The sequence below is a fragment of the Syngnathus scovelli genome, chromosome 14 (assembly GCF_024217435.2).
Source record: "Syngnathus scovelli strain Florida chromosome 14, RoL_Ssco_1.2, whole genome shotgun sequence".
In the NCBI taxonomy this organism is placed as follows: domain Eukaryota; kingdom Metazoa; phylum Chordata; class Actinopteri; order Syngnathiformes; family Syngnathidae; genus Syngnathus; species Syngnathus scovelli.
The window spans coordinates 10,158,864-10,178,754 of NC_090860.1; the positions used below are offsets into that span (position 1 = coordinate 10,158,864).

Consider the following 19,891-nt stretch of genomic DNA (forward strand, 5'->3'; position numbering starts at 1 on the left):
CCTTGAGAAAAAGGAGCCGAAGGAAAAAGCGGGGAAAAAAAAAAAAAAAAACTCTTTTGGATTCCTATCTCTGAGATTACTATACTGACTCCTGATGCCTGTGTTTGTTGCTGATGAGTTGATGCTAATGGAATTAATGACTCCTGTTGTGTTTTTTTCCCAATGCGGTTTGTCTGTTGGGAGGGGTAAGAGGAGGATGGAGAAAGTCGAGGAGACTTCGAAGGCGGTGGGAAATTAAAACTAGAGCTTTAGGAAAGAGATAAGTCGACATGTGCACTGAGGCCTCCAGACCTTTAGGACCTACGAGGAATATGACGCCCCTGATTAAAATCATGACTATCATTAAAGAAGCGCCTAACTCGTTTTTTTTTTTTTTTTTTTAATTGAGGGGTTTTCAACATTCGCTCTGTGACTTGACTGCTAATAACTTAAGTGGAAGAAGCTGAAGGCGGATAGATTTTCTCTCTGTGACTTTTTAGGCCATTGAAGTTAATGATGGACTTCTTGTCATTTAAGACACTGAAGTTAGTGATAAATATACCAATTAATTGTCCGTGAACAGAACGCCTGAGATTTGTTCTCCAATCATGGCGGCATTGTTATTCTTCCGTTTACTAAACATATAAGGCAAGGGAGACTGAGAAAATAATTTTGAATTAAATTTGAGAATATCAAACAAAATGGGGCTACGCAACTTTTTTGAAATTCTAAGGTAATTATGATCTGTAAACTTTGTGCTTTAGAAGTATGTTTGAAATTTTGGACACCATTTTGTTCTCCTGTTTAGTCAGGGTCGTCACCCATTTTTCCCTGTCTTGTTAATGACCTCTACCACAAGTGTTGCAGTGCTATCAGACACCCAAAGCCACTCTCTCATTGTTTTGCAGTGTAGCCAGAAAGTTAAGCGAAGGCTTCGCTATTGATTTACGCGTCGTAGTGATGGCTGAGAGATTGCCTGCGCCGCCAAGTGATCCGAGGAGCGAGTGCAGGATTAAGGAAGGCATGGATTGTTATCGATTTCTATCAGATACAATCATTTCATTTGGACTCAAATCTCCTTCCCGGTGCATTGTGAAGCAATCCATAGCAGGGATCTTTTAATACCTCCTGCCCCCTTTTCCCCCCACTCCACTAACCGGGTTAACACCTTGTGTTGTTTCACCATTACAACCCAACTTATCAATTAGGGCCAAGCAGAAGACTATGACCTCCAAACCCCTCGGCCTCATGAGACATTGAAGATGAAATGAGGTCTCACACACTGGACATGCCACTAAGTCCGCTGGGTAATTTGACATGGCTCCATAGTGACAGATTTGTGTGAAATGCACGGTCGTTTACCTGATTGATTGGTTTTAGGTACAGAATGCTCCATTTTGCCTCTGAAAATAAGGCCAATTTATTTAACAGTGTCTCATGGGTGGCTCTTTTTAATCTGCTGATGAGATGAATCTCTGCCACTGGATTTATGTCCAAAGCTCAAAGCAAAACACTGGCGCATGCACGGTACAGCCGGAGACAGATGTGAAATGAAAATGATGTGATGTACTGTGTCATAAAAAAAATAGCATACTTACTGGACAGTAAACATAGCTTTTGATTTATTTTTAATTTTTAATGACGGTATAAAAAAATGTCATGTATCTGTTGGAAAAAAATATTTATAATTTGCCTAATTACATTTTACAAGCAATGTTAAAAGAATAACAAAAAATAGCCACATAATTATAAGCAGTGTGGTGAGAAAATAAATCAATAATATTACAATGAATAAATTTGTCCACATTATTTCATAATAAAGTTACATTTCATATCCTATTTTTGTGCTAAACCTCACTAAAGCAGGCATAAAACAGAATCCTGGAACATACTTTCCAGGTTTCTTGTGTTTAGTCTTATGAACTCGATTTGTGCTAATGTATTTCCTATCATGTTCTGTTTACTTTTTCATCTTTGAGGTTTTTAAATCGCTCACATAGAAATCACGCTGGTACAAACATGCTTTATGGAAGGTTTGTCTCCTACTGTGTTCTTCAATTAGTCCAGTTTTTGCAGCGAGGCCTGGTTTCACCTTCAAAAGCGGGGGCGCAAACAGCCTGCTTTCTATTGATTTGCCCCTGCTTTTTCCTCTCGGCCATTGATTAAATCTCTGTCATTATTTGCCTTACAGGCCGGGGGGGGGGCTTTATTGCACTGCTTGGCTGTTACGTGTCTCTTTCCTAGAGACTGAGAAATAAGGCCACCCGAGGTAGAGAGGTGATGAAAAACCCGGAAGATACCCCCACAGTCTTGACACTTCTAGCTATTTTTTTATTTTTTAACTCCAGAAACAGATTTGTCCCCTTAATAAAGGTGTCAGCGAGGAAACAAGAGTGGTCCGGGGGGGTCATTGAGGTTTCAGGAAACGCCCTCTTATCCTGAACCGGCATACCTCCTCAGCCACTGGGGATGACAGTGCCCCGGTCCAGTTTGACCCCCACACATTGATTTATCGTAATCAACTGTGGAGCAGGAGAATACGGAGGATGCCTGTGAAGTGAGGAAAGGCACCTTGGGACCATCCAGACAATCACGAGACCCTTCATCAATTTACACATGACAGGAAGCAAAGACAGAGATCTGCTGCTGGTAAAGGTGAGAGAGGGGGAGGTTTGAGGGGTGAGCAAGGTGGGGATGGTGAGATGAATGTGTATATTTGAAGCGTGGGTGTGTGTGAGGGGGTGGGCAGCGATGGCAGGATATAGGATGGGAGGGTCCCTAAGGTCGAGACAGTTAATTAGCTTTGCGAGAAAACAATCACTCTAACAAGCCAAACAAACTTATTAGACTACTTCCATTATCCTTGCTATCCTCCGAAGGCCACCGCCAAACTGGCAGGTTGAGAGACGGTGTTTGGTCTTTCTGCACTTGCACGTTTACGTTCCTTGCATGATAATTTTTGGTGTAGAAAGAAAGAAATTGTTGCTGGATTAAAACTCACCCCGTTTTAAAAAATAGCTGCTGCTTGGTAAAGTTTATCAAGATACCGTAATTTCTAGACTATAAGACTATAAGGCGCAACGGAATATAAAACGCACCAGCTAAAATTAGGGGGAAAATCCTTTTTTTATTATTTTTTTTTATTTTCTCTGTCCATATATAGTTAGCAGACATATTTTTAGCTCATTGAGAATGATGGTGATTATTCAAACCGTATTATTGGATTTTTTTTTTATGGGACGGGTAGGAACATTATTTCATGAAAACTATTTTGTGGTTGTTGCGCAGTCTTGCCTATTAACAATGGAACAAATAAACGTCAGTCAAATTTATACCTCTCGCAAAACATTTAGCTGATTTACTTGCTTGTTGACCTCAGCGGTTTCGACTATTGGAGGAGGATACGGGCATACTGTAAAAAGTCAACCTGGAGAAATCAGATTTTTACCAGACATTGACAATGTAATAAAAGCAAAAGATGCACACTTGATCAATTCTCCTCACACTTGCCAGTTGTTTGGCCTGGAAATGACTCCATTAATGAGAGAAAGAAAGTGAAAACGATACCACAACCCCTTCTCACTTCCTTCGGGCATGACTGCACCGCTAGGTTTATGTCGCCAGTGTGTAGCGTACACACTGACAAAAAAAATGAGCTCGCTGCATAAAGCAGCATCTGCCCACGCAATCTGCACCCCTGCAAGCGGCCACTCTCATGCGGTGACTCCTACTAGTGCTCACGCAGATTCAACAAAGCTTGACATAAATTACCAAAGCAGGGAAGCGATCATTAAATTGCAGCGGGTATACTGGAAAGGTAAAACAGTAACTTTAACAATATCTTGTCTGTTTTTTCCAGGTTGCATTCATGCTAACAATGAGAGATGGGTTCATTTGAGTTTATTCCCCGCTATGTTAAAGCGCATGTAGTGTGGTGGCGCTGGCATATGGCCGCATGGGAGGATGTGTCGGGCTGAACATAAAGGGGCCACAGTGGAGAGCCCGAGCAGATGTAGTCCTCCGGGGGTGAGGTTGGCACCAGGCTGCTTTCCTTGGCCAATGTCCACGCTCTCCCACTGGTACCCGACCGCAGGAGATGCCTTTAATATGGCTTTAAGTCTCATTGAGCAGCGGGGAACCCAGGGATCCAATTTAATACAGGCCAGCTGCCCAAATCGCCTTCTCACAATTTGCCATATGTAGGTCTTAGTGATAATGAGTGGGAGCGAGTTGTAACACCGTGCTTGCGTGTGTGTTTTAATGATGCACCAGTGCGTAATGTTAAAGATAGTTGGGGGGGGGGGGGGGGGGGGGATGATGCAAATATGCACACATGACTAACCGGCAAAGTGCATAAGGAGAAAAACAACCTGAGGTTTTCCAAAAGTAGCTTGTAATTAGAGCCACTTCAAAATGCTTTAAGCCAGGGAACAGGATATAACATTCTTGAATAAATAAACACAAATTTGCCAGCTATGGTGGAAATGATGACATCGCGCTGAAAAGATCCACAGTTTGCTTATTTATGCTCCTTTCCACAAGTTTCCACAAGTGTAAGTTCCTCAAATTGGCATGACAAGATTGGAAGGTCCCAACAGTTCTCTCATTTCTTGGCAAAAAAAAAGGCAAAACATTGCTGCCCTGACCCTTGTCGAACATAAATGTGAGTCTGGATGACAGTGGTCCATTTGAGACCTGCTACCCTGACCTCAACCCCGACCTCCAAACCACTACAGACGTCCTCCACGACAAGCATGACGGTGACATTTATTGTGCTGTGAAATTCACGAGCAGATCCGCATGGTCGTACAAAGAGGAGTTTCCGGGAATGCGTCGTCTTCTTACATCCTAAAAATTGTGGCGCTTAAGGGTCCAATTTCAGCCCCCTCCACCCCCGGAAAAAAAAAATAGTTTTGAAAATGTCAAAATTAAATGATGGAAAACAATTTGGCACAACAGAACCGCAAATGCGTGCAATCCTTAGCTATGATTTCACTTTGCAGGGTCATTAAGGTAACCTGAACATTCATATTGGTGTTACAGCCTCTCATGTTTGTCCACAGACAATAAAAAGCGTGCGTGTGTGCGTCCGTGCGTGAGTGTGTATCTGTGTGCACGTGATACAGCCTTCGCCAAAAGGCATTTTCTAATTTATTACCTGGCAATCGTCAGTATGGAGGATGCGCAGCATCTAGGGATGCATAAATCTTGCTAACATCGAGGTTGTTGCTCTTTTTATGTTGAAATTCTGCTTGCCTTCGATTGTTGCGAACAATGTTTGTTTTAACAACACAATCTGTTCCACGCAACTACCATTTGTTTTATGGACTCCGCTGCATGTTTGTACGATTACAATCACAAACCACAGACGGACAATTGAGATGAGGCTGAGCATAATCAACTGCCTCTTTCGTCCAATCATCCAGATATTGACTTGAGTAATAAATTAAAGTTTTAAAAAATAAACATAAATCTTCGATCGCATTTCATTTTTTATATTGCTGCGATAAATCACTATGGAGTTGAGACGATTAAAAAAAAATATGTCATGAATATTTGCATGTTCTGTACATATGTGTAGATATTGGATACTGCAAGAAATATTTCAAATAGATTTTTCTGCTTCTCTAAGGCAGATGTTCACAGTGAGTGTTGTGTAGTCACAGTCGTAGCCTCTGGAGTGCTGCTTCACTCTTTACTGCTCTGCAGCCTCCTGTTAATTGTGCCATCAACCTGGTTGCTAGCAGCTGGAAAAGACCAACAACCATCGCCAAGATGTCTTCAAGTTCCTTCAACCTGAATCTACGGTGATTTGTTTCTCTTTTCAAGATTGGATGTTCAGCAACACTTTCTGACATGAGGCATGGTACAAATCTGGAACAAAAAAGTTAAGATGGAATTTATAATTGGAATATAGAATATAGGAATATATCTACATTTGAAGGCATATGAAGGAATTATTCATATTTTTTTTTTCAGTTGCAACATTGCTCCAAGGGGTGCATAGGCATCCAAACTTGGCCGGCCTCTCAAGTGGGAGGAATTTGAACGCTTTAAACCTCCGGCCAGGTTCTGCCTGGAACAAGGCAATCTCCTTCGCTCACAGAAGCTGCATTTTTAATGAGAACATCTGCTCCGGTGGCCCTCTGGTGGAAGCTAGGCTTGCTTAATCACACAGTCGAGCCCCTCAAGTCCCTAGCAGCGGGATTTACCGAGTCCAGTGATCAGACGGAGCTGGCCACATGGAGGACGAGGCTGATGGGGTGGGGGGGCAGGAGAGCATGAGGGGAAGATAGGGCACAAGAATGTCAAAAATATTTTAAGAGGAAGAAGAGTCCCCTCAGAGTTGACTGAAGTTGAGTTGGTGTTGCTGCTCGAGAAGGTTTATTTTCATATTCAGGAGGGTTAGGGTTAACATAGCTACAGATTTCTCTGAGTGGTCGATGGTCACAACAAAACTTCTTCGACCCTTCTTTAGTCAGCAAACAAGTTGACATTGAATCAACAGCCTCCTCTGCTGGTTGTTTCAAGTAATGTATTATATTTTGATTCACTGGCTTCAAGATGTTGATGACACAACACATGAACAAAATTCCACACAATCAATCAATGCTTTTAATTTTAATTTTGACCCTTTCAGAATAAAAGCACAATTCAGGCCTGGATGAGGCCCATCTACTCCAACAGTAACAGCCATCCTAAAAGATGAGCTGAGCCCGGCAGCATTGTAAACAACCCACTTGCATACAACTCACAGCTTTATTCTCATTTTTTGATTTCCATCGCAAATTTATTTGGGTGTTGGGCGTGACAGATCCACCTCCACCTCTGAGAAATAAAACCATCCTGACAGTCATCGCTCTCTCTCTCCTGACTACATTATCTTATCTGATTACTCTCTCAGTCGGGTTACGCAGACATGGCGTCGACTGCAGTGTAATATAACATGCCTCTATATGACTTGTGGTTGCTATATGAGATATGCCGCCCGCACACATCATGCCAGCGGTAACATCAGCCCTGTCTGCCTGCCTCTGAGACCTGACAGCTTCATTGTTATGGAGCGTGCTTGAGAAGCAAGGCCCAGACAGCGTGGCATGTCAATGCTGCCGCGAAAAAGAAAAAAGGAAAAAAAAAAGTGCGTAATTACGCAGTAAATCAAAGCAATCTCCGGGCCGGGCTCTGACCAATTTATCTACAGGCTTAGATTTAATGTGCCCGGGGAGATTGCTGCGACTTCTATGCACCTCATAACACAACAAGGAACTAGTGAAAGGCATTAGTGTACAGCTGTGAATAATGTCCGTACCTCGTGCATTTTCCAGCTTTGCTTTTTCCTTTCCGGGCTGAAACTCTATCCCTGCCATCAGTATACAGCGCTATTAAATAATCCTGTGTTCCTTAGTGGCCTGTAGGGATGAGACGGAGGATGGTATAAACATTAGAGTAAGGAACAGCCCTCCAGTAAGCTTTTTTGTTTGCCATGTGAGCAGGTGTGATCTCTGACTCGGTGCTTTCAAACAAGTCTTGGAAGTAATATAAGAAACATGACGCTAAGGATTGTGCTACAGGCAATCACGGCATGTTCTCCTTGAAGTGCATCCAAAAAAAATTTCGGTATATTAACAGCTTGTGTATCAGCCTATAAATACTGTCTGAAGTTTACACAGTGTAAAAAATAGACTTAATTTTTGTTGTTGTGGTGTCGCATGAGACAAACCCAGTGACTTCAAGAGAGAAAGACACATCTTGATTTTCATCAAGTTCCTTTGTCCAGGAGTGTTGATTTATAATTCCAAGTTCAAAGAAGCATGATGGTCAATAGATCAACTTTAATTCTCACTATTTCCGTCTCTCGTCTGTTTTCATTCTGCCTGCGGTGCTTGTCAGGAGATGCTTCCTCCCTCGTTACAAATGGCTGCTCATGTGCAAGTAGGTGTGTCTGGCCGTGCAGGTGGAAGGCTGGAGGTGCAAGGATCTGTGAGATTGTTCCCATCCTGTAACTGAATCACTGGCTTTTCTTGCTGTAGACTTCCTCTGGGGTATGCCAAAGGTCACTTTTTGTCATGTGACTTTCACCAGCTTTCAAGAAAAAAGATGATTCTATTTCTCATATTGGTGGATAGTCACAAATTTGTTTTTCCTGTTTTTATGGCAAGACACACTGTACTCGAAAGGAGTGATTCACAGTGCTAATACTCCAATAAGATGTTGACTTTGTCTGTGTAGGCACTAAAGAAGACTTGTCAGATCCATACAGCGTCTCTAACAACACAAGTGTTTGCAGCAGCACACCACCTGTCTTATGATGGTAAAAAAAAAAATCCAGTCTCACCTAAGCATGATGCTGCATCCAATAGATGGGATTAATCATCCCCTGGCTTTACAGTGGGCTGCTCCGAAATGCCCCGGGGGAGATATCAAACGTACCCTACCTGGTCCCCCCCCCCCGACTCCCTGAGAGAACCAGAGATGGTTTAGACTGGCCTCCGGTATAATGCAACTCTCAGCGGAGTCCATATTGATTACACCTGCCACCGGCGGCTAGCTGCAGCCATGTGCTCTGACAGCTGGCAGCGCGGGGCAAGATGGATAACCGCCCCAAGTAGCTACATCATCACTTGGAGAGGTGGAAGGGCAGATGACTTTTTTTTTTTTTTTAATTGGATTTGTCACAAAGTACTTTTACTTCTGTGACTAAAATCTAAAATAGAGACACTCAACTTGGGTTTGAAGGTTGTTAGACAATCTCATGAGAGCATTCTGATTTTAGAAAGGAGAAGAAAAATCAATATCTCAAATCAAATACTGTAGATTTCTCTTTTTTCTAGCCAGGAAAAAAAACTCGTTTCATCAATTGTTCAGGCAACTGAGCACATTTGAATTTTTTTGCTAACCAAAACAGCAGCAACCTCTTTCCAATGAATTCCTACATTATGTGAAGATGATAAGTTATACGAGGCCATTTCTTTCTAAATAAGAGATAAATTGGAGTTACATCTGAAAAGTTTAAAATCGTTCGACAGTGTGCTACCATTCCCCATTTAACACCAAGTCCCTTCTGAGAAGAGTTAACTTTAAGGTGTTGATTATGGAGATGAGCAAGCTTTAAAACTCAATATTTTTCCCTGAGCAAGAGAAAGACTTTCAAGCGTGTGAGTACGGCTGCGCTCTCACACTGGAGAGCCGTAGAGCGAGCAAGCTAAATGGGTGTAAAGGGATCGAGATGGCTTAGTCAGGATAAGAGATCTAATGCTACGTGTGTTTTTGTGTTAGCGCCGCACTCTCTCATCTCGCTCTAGTTCCACATACCAAAGGCTGTATTTACCATTTTTTTTCTCACAGTAGAAGCATCAAAACACCACTATGAAGTTTGAATGTGACAGTATGTGGTAAAGTAAAACCAACAACATAAGTCTTAACTTGACAATTGAGTAAGTTGAGATATGCATTCATGTATATAACTGTAACATGATTTAAAAAAAAAAATTGTGTTGCTTCTATCCCTTTTTTTTTTTTTTTCAGTTTGGAGGGTAAAAACTCTGCAGATGACAGATGGAATCAAAGGCCGAGTAGAAAAGAGGCTTGCTATTGGTTTGCTGCAGCTGATGAGGTAGGAAACACGCTGAAGCATTAATGGACGTGCAACAAAAATAAACCATTTTCAAGTATGAGATAAGAAATGCACAAGCTGAGCTGCATGTGGAACATTGCCTTTGATTTATTCCTCTTGGGGGAAGAAAGATGGTATTGTTGTGTTTGCTTGGGCTGGGGGTGTGTGGAAGAAAACATGGCAAGCAAGGAACAATCCAAGTTCACCACAGGAAGTCAATTTATTTTTGAGGGGGCAGCCCGAATAAAAATAGAGCCCTCCCCTTCCCTCCCAACAACAGTGGCGGAATAATTGCCCAGATTTGTGTGAGAAGGCGAGACGACTCCAGAGAAAAGAAAGTTTGTTCTCTGCCTTGTTTCCATATGTGTGTTATGGAAATATTAGTCTGGTATTGTTGTCATGTTATTTTGTTTCTGGCACATTTTCGGGTATCTGCAGCTGTCAAAACACAACAGAATCTCAATCATATTTCCTCCCAGATATGTCGACTTAGCACCGCAGTCAGCCCGACTGCCAGCTGCCGTCTTTTGTTTGACAGGATGTGGTGATTTATCACAAGTTCTACGCAGTAAATAGACAATAACTGTTCGGTGTCACACTCGGCTGGGTTCTAACTAGGTTTCGGGGGAGTCTGTGAGGGAGTGCTGTGCGGGCCTCACGGGGGCCGATGTGCCGTCTTTAATGAGATCTCGCAGCGGTGTTTAAATATTTAACCGTTCCTGGTGAATCCCCCCTAACAGCCGCCAGGCAAAAATGGTGAGGGGCCTGCAAACATCAGAAAATAAGCACATCCTGCATATGGATTTCAAGAGATTATACGATCCAAAGTTGGGCGGCAAAAGTTGAATGACAGGCGAGTGGTTTCAGTTAGTGTTGGAAAGTTTTTTTCAGGGAGGGAAAAGCCTTTAAAGTGTAGACAGACTTGACAAATTTTGTCTTAAGCTTGCTAGTTATCACCATAGCATCTAATATTTGACAAATACCGACAGTGAACACTCGATATTCACAGGGGATTGGGACCAAGACCTGCCAAGAATAGCGAAATGTTACAAATAATTGATTACCGTATTTTCCGGACTATAAGGCACACCTAAAAACCTAAAATTTTCTCAAAAGCCAACAGTGCGCCTTATGGTCCGGTGCGCCTTATATATGGACCAAATTCCTAAATTTAAACTGGCCCAAAGCATTGTGTCATGAAATCAATCATAAGTGGCCCGCTGAAGACTATGAATCATGAATCAAAAAGACTATGGATCATAATTTTGTGATTATAAAGTAATTTGTTGCGTTTGAAGTTGAAATAAAAAGGATAAAATGTAGAATGACTTGATTTGGATTAAAAATCTGACATGATGCATTAATGGTGCGCCTTATAGTCCGGAAAACACGGTACTGGATAAGGATCAGAAAGGAACACACTCTGGTATTCCAAATGCAAATATCCATCCATCTTCTATATGTGTTATATAAATGGTATTCGACAACTTTGACTTTCGTTCTCTTGCCTCATGCAGCGCATTTTCTTTTTAAACATTTCCCCACCGATCGATTCAGGCTCAGCCAGCAGCCGCCATTCGCAGGGAGTGGCAGTGGGGTGTCTGCCATCCCCTGCTGTGTTCAGAGAAGAAGAAGTAGTAGCTTGAGTATGCTTGTAGTGTGTTAATGTTTGCAGCCATTGGGATATGAAGGGGGGGGGGGGGGGGGGGTGAGAGATTGACCAGTGAAGTAGTTGGAATCAGACTTACCGAAAAATTGAATCATGGGAGGAGTGTTTGTGATCATGTGCTTGAATTGATCCAAAATATTTGCATTCAGTGTCGTACAGATTCAAATTATGATCCTTATGACACATCTCATAATCATCATGTCTTAGATAACTTCGATTCAATCCATTTTTGTTACGTGTCTGTGCAGGGCGATGCTTTTTGACATGGGTGGGCATTGCTGTCGGTGCCAAATCATATGCATGAATCTTCTTGCCATGCCGCTTCATGTGGCAGCCAAGTGAGGCCCGCTCGAGTTGTTTGCCAGGGAACCAGACGACTATTCAAAACCCGAACGCACACACGTAGCGTATATGAAACACCTTGTGCGTGCCCGATCTATACCAACCCCCATGCATGCCTCCACTCTCGTTATTCCCCTGCACCCCTTCAGCCTCCATGCCCCACTCATTATTAATGATCTGAGGGACAGCTTTCATTTGATCTATTACTTAGGACGGGACGGCGGTTGCTGTGCTGCCACATCCCTGCTGGATCTTTAATTATTTCATGGAGGGCTTTCCTCCTCGCCGTCACACCCCGCTCTGTTGTGCAGATGAAATATTGAAGTTGAGGAGTGTAGTGCAAAGTAGCCCTGCACAGGGTGAGGTGTGTGTCAGTCTGCCAGGTTGTGTGTGTGGGAACGTAACGTCTAACCCCATAACCCTTCGACAGATTCTGCCGTTTTGGACATAAATGTGGCTTCTGTTTCTGTATGCATGACCTCATGGATGGAAAGCCGATAGCCGTGCTGTGCATGTACAAGAGTTGTTTTCCCAAGACTTTAGCGAATACCATAAAAATTCCAAAAATGAAAACCCAGGATGTACAAATAATCCAGTGCATATGCAATGTATTATGATTAAACTCTAGTAAAAGCCAATTATAGTACGGCGGTAATCATGTGATGCCGCTCACGTTCCGTTGCCAAGAATAACAAAACGGAGCAATATCCGACACGGAAATACGGTTGCTACTACTCACACACATTTACATTTGGATATGATGTATGGTATAACGCTTAATTGCTTTGGTCTCCTACTTCATAAATTTAACCTCTCCTGAGAAAGAGGCTACTGTGTTAACAGCTATCAAAAACTCTGCATTCATTTTGTCCCACACAGCACATCTACTGTGTTGCCAGGCGGTTGGTGACTAATGAATTCAATAAACTCCACTGTGGTACCACATGCAGAGATGCATACTCAATAAACACCTTATTTTACTTTACGGGATTGAACGTGATAGTTACGTTTTTCCATCCGCAGCAGCATAATTGCCGGAAGGAGTAATCCATGCGCTTATGTGGGGGAGCAACCGAATGACATTGATATACAGCGCTCCATTAATTGCCATATGAATAGGGTCTGTGGTGGTTGGCATGCTGCTGATGCATCACAGTGAAAAAGATGGGTCACTCTGTCTTTTGGAGCCCCCGGCTTTCCCATGCTCATAATTACTAAAACCCCCAATTAATCTTCCCATCACATAAGCCAAATATGCACTTCCTCCTTATATTAATGATTTACAGTATGCACTTGCTAAATAGCCGTGCAAAGTGTACATTTTATGTTGTCCACGCATGAGAACATCAAATATAAACATTTAACTCTCACTGGTTGAATGCATAGATTACAAAGTTAAGATGATAATGCTCTGATAGTCAATATAGTCACATTTACCAGGGTTAGGCCTTTAATAACTCGTTTCTACAATGACTCTTATACATTTTATTATACATCATTATACATTGTTGTCATAATTATGAATTATGATGAAAAAATTGCGTTACCTCCACCTGCGCCACAATTTTGACCTGCTATTAGCTGGTCTAATGATTAGTTTACTTTGAGTCACCAAAATTATCAGGTGTGCTAGCGGCGTGAAAAATAAAACACCCTTGAGTAGAAGAGGCTATGAGTAAATGGCGCTCCACGGGGCCTGAAGGATACTTGGTGTGATTTCTGCGAGCTCACAACAGCAGTTAAATGCACTCTTTGGCTTAGGGATTGTGTGTGTGTGTGTCTGTGTGTGTGTGTGTGTTTTCGGATGAATATGTATCTCTGATTGGTTGACTGTGACTCCTCTGGCCCATTCCCTTATCTGAAGCATCGACACTCATTCTAATCTAGACCACTCTGCCATCCGCATCCCTTTTCTGGCACCTAGTGGTGACACGAGGTAGTGCATCCACTTGATGCTCAGCAAAGACAAGAGAGCTGTTTACAAGTGGCATTTGGCCTTAATTAAAAGCAGCACTTGTTGGAGCACTTGCTCTGCAGAGGAGCTGGCGTCCACGCTGATGCACGTTGGACCACTGATCCTCTTGTAAGCCTCATCCACTCTGTAAATACACACACAAATACACAATTGCATTTTGTCAACAAATTAAAAAGCATTCAAAGTAAAGAGCGCTTTAAATGAATTGTGTACGCTGGCATAACTCTAAGCGAAGCCCTCAGTGATGGTGAACGGAGAAGACAGTGATGAATGGTGTGGCACCCTTGAAATATATGAGAAAAGAAACACCACAGATGGCCCAGAGCACAGCCATTTTCAGAGACAAATGAGTCCTTGTGATAGTGATTGACCAAGTCTGTGCAATCTCTCGTCCGTTTTCTAATTGTGCTGGCCCAACATCTGGCTGTCCCATGTGGAAAGGCTATTATGTCAGGAGAAAAGATGAATGGAAGTAGCCATCGACCTGTCTGAGCAGCGGCCTGCTGGCCTGGCTGTGACTGCTGAGTTTTGAGTTGCTTTAATGGAGCACAACGCTTCAACAACTTATCACCTGCACTTCCTCATCAGCTACCTCCGCCCCGCTCTTCCTCTCTCACAAGAGTAATTAAATGTTTGATGGATTTTACGCACACTTGAGATAACCTGACAATGTTCTCTGTCTCGACACTGTTAGGTCAGCTCATACCAAAGGGTAAAATACTTAACATCCATCTTGATGGCTGTGTTCAAATAGCAAACGTTTAAATATTTCAGCAACTATAAAAACAAACATTTGCTCCAACATAAACTTCATGAATATTTATTCACCTGAGTCGAAAGAGCTGGTTGAGATCCAGCTCATGCTCCTCTTTGGTCTCCCCTTGACCTCTGCCCTTCAGCCTCCTCTTCCTTTCTTCGGGGTCCAACGTAAGGAGGACAACCAGATTTGGTTCGGGAAGGTCAACGGGCCAGCGGTACAGCTCGGAGCCCTCTGCTGGGAGGTCAGACACTGGTCCGCTTACGGCTGTGGCAATGGCATAAGCGGCTGTGCTATGCCAGAACCTGAAGACGAATATTGGTCACACGTTATCTTCTCTGGTGTCTTTTGCTTCTCTCAGGTCGAAACACTTTACCTGTCAAGGATGACGGGCGTCTTGGAGGCTTCCCGGTAAATTTCTTGTGCTGTGATGTAGTTGCCCAATGCATAAAAGGCCCTTCGGAGGATCGGGGGCTCCTGATCAAAGCGGGCCCTCCAGGGGGTGAGACACGGCGGAGGGGAACGCAAAAGAGTGGCCTTCAGCTTATCCCTGAGAGACTCGCTCAATGTGGTTTTACCTGAGATAGGAAAAAACAGGGAGAGTAAATCTTAAAATTTTATCACAGCGCTGTTGAAAAGTTGATGACCTAAAAAAAAAAAAGTTCAGCTGCATCACAGGTTTTCATGAGGCTTGCCAAAGTGTATCGCATGAGTGAGTCATTCAATAAACCATTCTCCTAGCGACGTTCCTCCGCTGAGGTCATGATGATACACGATATTCCATTAGGCCCGAGCTCACTGGCGGATAATAGCTTCAGCAGACAGTGAGCGGCCATTGCTTTCACATAACATCTATACATCATGGCGCTCATGTCTTTATTTGTGCCCTAATGGCATTAACCTGTGGCATCCAGGCCTTCCAAGACAATAACAGGGAAGTCTGGTTTGCTTCTGGCCTCCACGTCACTGGCACACGGCAGCAGCTCCAGTACAGATGCAGCCTCTGGAATGATGTCAGCACACTGCAAGACAACCACAATCAATTTGCTGTTTTAAATTCTGTATAAACACAGCGATAAAAGGAGTTAACTAAAGAGCAGACCACCGCAGAGGTCAGAAGTAAACTTGTAATTGTATACTGTAAACATATACAGTAGACAATCAAGCAGTCACGCTCAAATGCAATTTAGTCTTCAGTGAACTTAACATTTGTGTGTTTTTTGGAAGGGAGGAAGTCAGAGTAATAAGAAACCCATGCAAGCATGGAGAGAAAAATACCAACCCCACAATGGAGGACCGTGGCCAAGATTTGAATGCAAAATCTCAATATTGCACAATGCTGTCCACTTAATAATTCAATTGATCAAATTTTAAATACTATTTTGTACAAGAAATGTTTTCAATTCAAATAAAATAAAAACAATGTGCACTGTACATTCGAACTTAATAAATATATACATATTTTCCAATTTAAAAGCAACGCATAAAATACTCGGGCACTGAACATTTGGTTGACGTAATTTGATATACCGCCGAGCACCACACGAGGACGCCATATCTTCAAATTCGTAAATTCATCAACTGCAGGCCACTTCATTAGGTCCACCCACTTTTGCATGGGATTCTCGTCCATTTATATTGAAACATTTATACTAAATTAATAATTTTGATTATTATTGAAAATTATCATTATTAGATACATAATGCATGTGCGTCTAATGAAACATCCCGTGAGCGTAAATAACGTGATGTCAGCATTATTAACCTTTTCAAAAACTTGACGAGCAGCTTGGAAATTGTAGAAGACATCCGAGTTGACCAGGTTGAGTGTTGCTGGGTGGTACTGCGGTGGTTCGGATGGAACTATATCGTGATTCTGTTCGTGATTCCATAAGGACTGAATCCATCGTGGAGCGTTTTTGTCATCATGCACATATGAGCACACCAGTAAGGGGTGGTCAAGCTGCAGCCACTGACGTAAAAGTCCCTCCGTAGTGGCGGAGCTCTCGGGAGAAGCCGCTTGTAAGAAATAGCCACGGATGAGGGAGTCCCTGACGCTAGGCAGGAACGAATACATCGGAGAAAAACGACATTCTGCAGGAAGATCTGTTAACAGTTTATCCTTGAGTTTCCAGTGAAACCTTGCGGTGTTGATTTTGTCACTGCTGGAAACAAGCAAAGAATAATATCTGGCATCCTTTTGAACGTTACCAAACATGCGCTGGTGCACTTCTTTCCCTCCTTTTCCGGGTTGGTTGTCGTGGATTTTAAAGTAAACCGTCTCCCCGTCCAAATCCACGGAGAAAACACGGGAGGACCACTGAGAGAGAAGCGCCATGGTTCGCCTTGACATTGCTTGTGTTTCGATTTTCAAGCTGTAGAAGGGAAAACGAAAGTAAACGATGCTCTGGAAACGAAACATGTTTGCGCGTGGAAGAGGTTACGCAATCGATGTCAGCTTTACAACATAACAACCGGACCAACGATCGTATTGTAAGATTATAGCTTCTATGCTGGCTGCTGAAGACTGAGCAATATTTTTTCCCCTAAAAAAAGACGTGTATGACATCATCACCTTTTAAGTCTTGACGTTTGATGTGTGAGTTCCTTCTAATGCAACACGAGAATCACAAATTAAAAGTAGGTCAACTTATATATATTAATACTGTTTGAATCTCATTTGAACGTATTTGTGCTGTGTGTGAATACTGCATTCATAATAAAGATAAGCAGGAAAGAACATGGGTGGAAAGACAATTGGCAAATTTCAGTATTGCAGAATTAGAAATAAATAGCAAATAAATTGTAATGCCTTTTACTGTTTTACCCAAGAACAGTATTAAATTGCTGAGGTGACTCATCAATGCTTTTAATAGGTTCCAGTCTTGAGCAAACATGCTCACACACCCAGCCCAGCAGTAAGTTTCATTTTCCTTGTTTGAAAACAGAAACTATGCAATCAGCTGATCTTATTGGACGCTATTTAAGCAGGACGGCTCAGTCGAACATCCTTGCACTGGAAAGCTTGGAAATGAATGTGTCTACAGTCTTTACAGGTCCTTTGCTGCTCGTGCAGCTTTGCATCTCGACAATCCACTCCTTTTTTGCCAGTGTGTTGGGGAGAGTTTTCTCCTGGACAGTGGGAACCTGCACAGGACCGAGCGTCAACCCGGATGTCAACAAAGCTAATCCAGATGCCGTGACTCCAACCAGCGTCAACTACCATTTTACACGCCAGTGTAACTACAAGTGTGGTTTTTGCTTCCATACGGCAAAAACATCCTTTGTGCTTCCTCTGGAGGAAGCCAAGAGGGGACTCAAACTCCTGAAGGATTCTGGTAAGTAATGTGAAGTATTTTTTTGTGTCCCACTTGACTGAGTTTAACTCGTTTATTGAAATCTCTCTTCTTCAGGTATGGAAAAGATCAACTTTTCTGGAGGAGAACCATTCCTGCATCAAAAGGGGGACTTTCTTGGAAAGCTAGTCCAATACTGCAAAGAAGACTTGGAACTTCCAAGTGTCAGCATCGTCAGCAATGGAAGCATGATCAAAGAACAGTGGTTCCAGAAATACGGTAAATATTTATACTTGCTTAGTTTCAGGTAGCATACCAGACACTCATTAGTAATGAGTTTTAGGTAATGAAACAGTAATGAGTCATAACCTCAGAGCTCCACAGACTATTAAAAGTTTGAAAAGGAACTTAATACCTTTCTTTTCAAGTGTAGCACTTTGATATCTGTGCAGATATAAAGTGCAATAAAAATAAAATGTATAATAATAAATATATGTTATTATATAATTATATTGTGCATCCATTATTATTATTGAATTAATAAGGAATTGTTTAATAAATGTGAATTAATAACACCAAAAATAGATAGCACGGAAACAAAGTAATAACTTTGCAAACCAATGTGATGAAAAATGTATTTTTCCATTACACTTGTTTTGTCCAAAGAGATGTGATACATTTCATAGTTCAGAGATAGTGTATCAAACATTTTATTACCTTTTGTTTCAAATGGCCTTGTACTTGTGCTAATCAGATTCTTCAAACGATCACTGTAGCATTTTTTGTTATTTTCATTTTCTACAGTAGCCAATATGTTTTGTCAAATTTAAAACTAACAATGTTGCTGTTAAAATGTCACAGTGAGCAGTCATGGTTTGTCCCCTGATAAAGAGCTACTAAATGCTTTTGGCACATAAAAAGAGATAACTTATTAAAAAGTGTTATCTCCTGTACCAGAGTTCACAGTCTCTCTCGCAACCCCCCCCCCCCCCTCCCTACTTCCGTCACAGGCGATCATCTTGACATCCTGGCCATATCTTGCGACAGTTTTGATGAAGACACTAACCAGCTGATTGGCCGCACTCAAGGCAGGAAAAGCCATCTGAACAATCTCTACAAGATCCAGAAGTGGTGTCAGCAATACAAAGTGGCCTTCAAAATCAATTCAGTCATCAACACTTTCAATGTGGACGAGGACATGACTGAACACATCCTCCATCTCAACCCAGTCCGATGGAAGGTACTGATGTGGAATGGAGGACTGATTATTTCATTGGCCATATTGATTCTCAATGCAATATTTTCTCTTCTGTACTTCAGGTGTTCCAGTGTCTGCTGATAGATGGTGAGAATGCAGGAGAGGATGCCCTGAGAGAAGCCGAGAGGTTCGTCATCAGCGACCAGCAGTTCCAGGAGTTTTTGGACAGACACAGCAGCGTCTCATGCCTGGTTCCAGAGTCCAATGAGAAGGTACCATTGCATTGATTTCAATAGGCATGAGCATAATAATCAATTAATTGATGGATGGATAATTGTTTACATCTTATGGCTCACAAACAAAAACAAATATTTGTGGTTTCGTCTTTACAGATGAGGAATTCTTACTTGATCTTGGATGAATATGTAAGTTCTTTATCATTTGCCACTTAGCATATCTGATGACATCATTCACTGCTGACAGATTAGGCATTCAAATGCTTTTTCCGCACTTTTTCTCCCTCAGATGCGTTTCTTGGACTGTCGGGAGGGACGAAAGGACCCATCCAAGTCCATCCTCGATGTTGGCGTGGTCGCGGCCATCAATTTTAGTGGATTTGATGAGGTAATGTTCCTAAAACGTGGAGGGAAGTATGTGTGGAGTAAAGCTGATATGAAGCTAGAGTGGTGAAGTTTTACCACTCAACAATTGTACATACTGAGTGCAGGCATTATAATTTTTTTCTTGTGCTTTCTAAAGAATTTTATGTTTATCACCGTCTTAAATTTTAGCATATACGCATTCTTGCTCTGCAAAGAACTTGGGCTTAATATATTAAAACCATTGTGGAAAGATTAGTAGTGTTAAGTGCTGATGTATTATGTTTTGAAATGTTATTGACAGCACATTTTCTCCAGTGTATTGGAATAGAGATGATTATATGACTATTTTTTTACTTTGTGTGTTGGGAGTTCAGACTAAAAAGCAATAAAAGTAACAAAACAAAAATGTTTGGTGTTTGAGTCACACTCACATACGCACACACCCACTAATTATTGCTGC

At 42.0% G+C, this 19,891-nt stretch overlaps 2 protein-coding genes across 2 annotated transcripts; one reads left to right on the top strand and one right to left on the bottom strand.

Moving 5' to 3' along the window:
- Positions 1 to 13,035: 13,035 nt before the first annotated feature.
- Positions 13,036 to 17,216, bottom strand: cmpk2 (cytidine monophosphate (UMP-CMP) kinase 2, mitochondrial). Its single transcript, XM_049741274.2, has 5 exons — positions 16,101 to 17,216; positions 15,237 to 15,357; positions 14,712 to 14,913; positions 14,407 to 14,640; positions 13,036 to 13,702 (listed from the first exon to the last, which is right to left on the bottom strand). The coding sequence occupies exons 1-5, from the start codon at positions 16,755 to 16,757 to the stop codon at positions 13,582 to 13,584; spliced, it is 1,335 nt and encodes a 444-aa protein (XP_049597231.1). The 5' UTR covers positions 16,758 to 17,216; the 3' UTR covers positions 13,036 to 13,581.
- A 27-nt stretch (positions 17,217 to 17,243) lies between these two features.
- Positions 17,244 to 19,837, top strand: rsad2 (radical S-adenosyl methionine domain containing 2). Its single transcript, XM_049741275.2, has 6 exons — positions 17,244 to 17,673; positions 17,749 to 17,910; positions 18,642 to 18,871; positions 18,952 to 19,101; positions 19,222 to 19,254; positions 19,355 to 19,837. Exons 1-6 carry the CDS (start codon positions 17,289 to 17,291, stop codon positions 19,517 to 19,519), a joined length of 1,125 nt encoding a protein of 374 aa, XP_049597232.2. The 5' UTR covers positions 17,244 to 17,288; the 3' UTR covers positions 19,520 to 19,837.
- Positions 19,838 to 19,891: the final 54 nt, after the last annotated feature.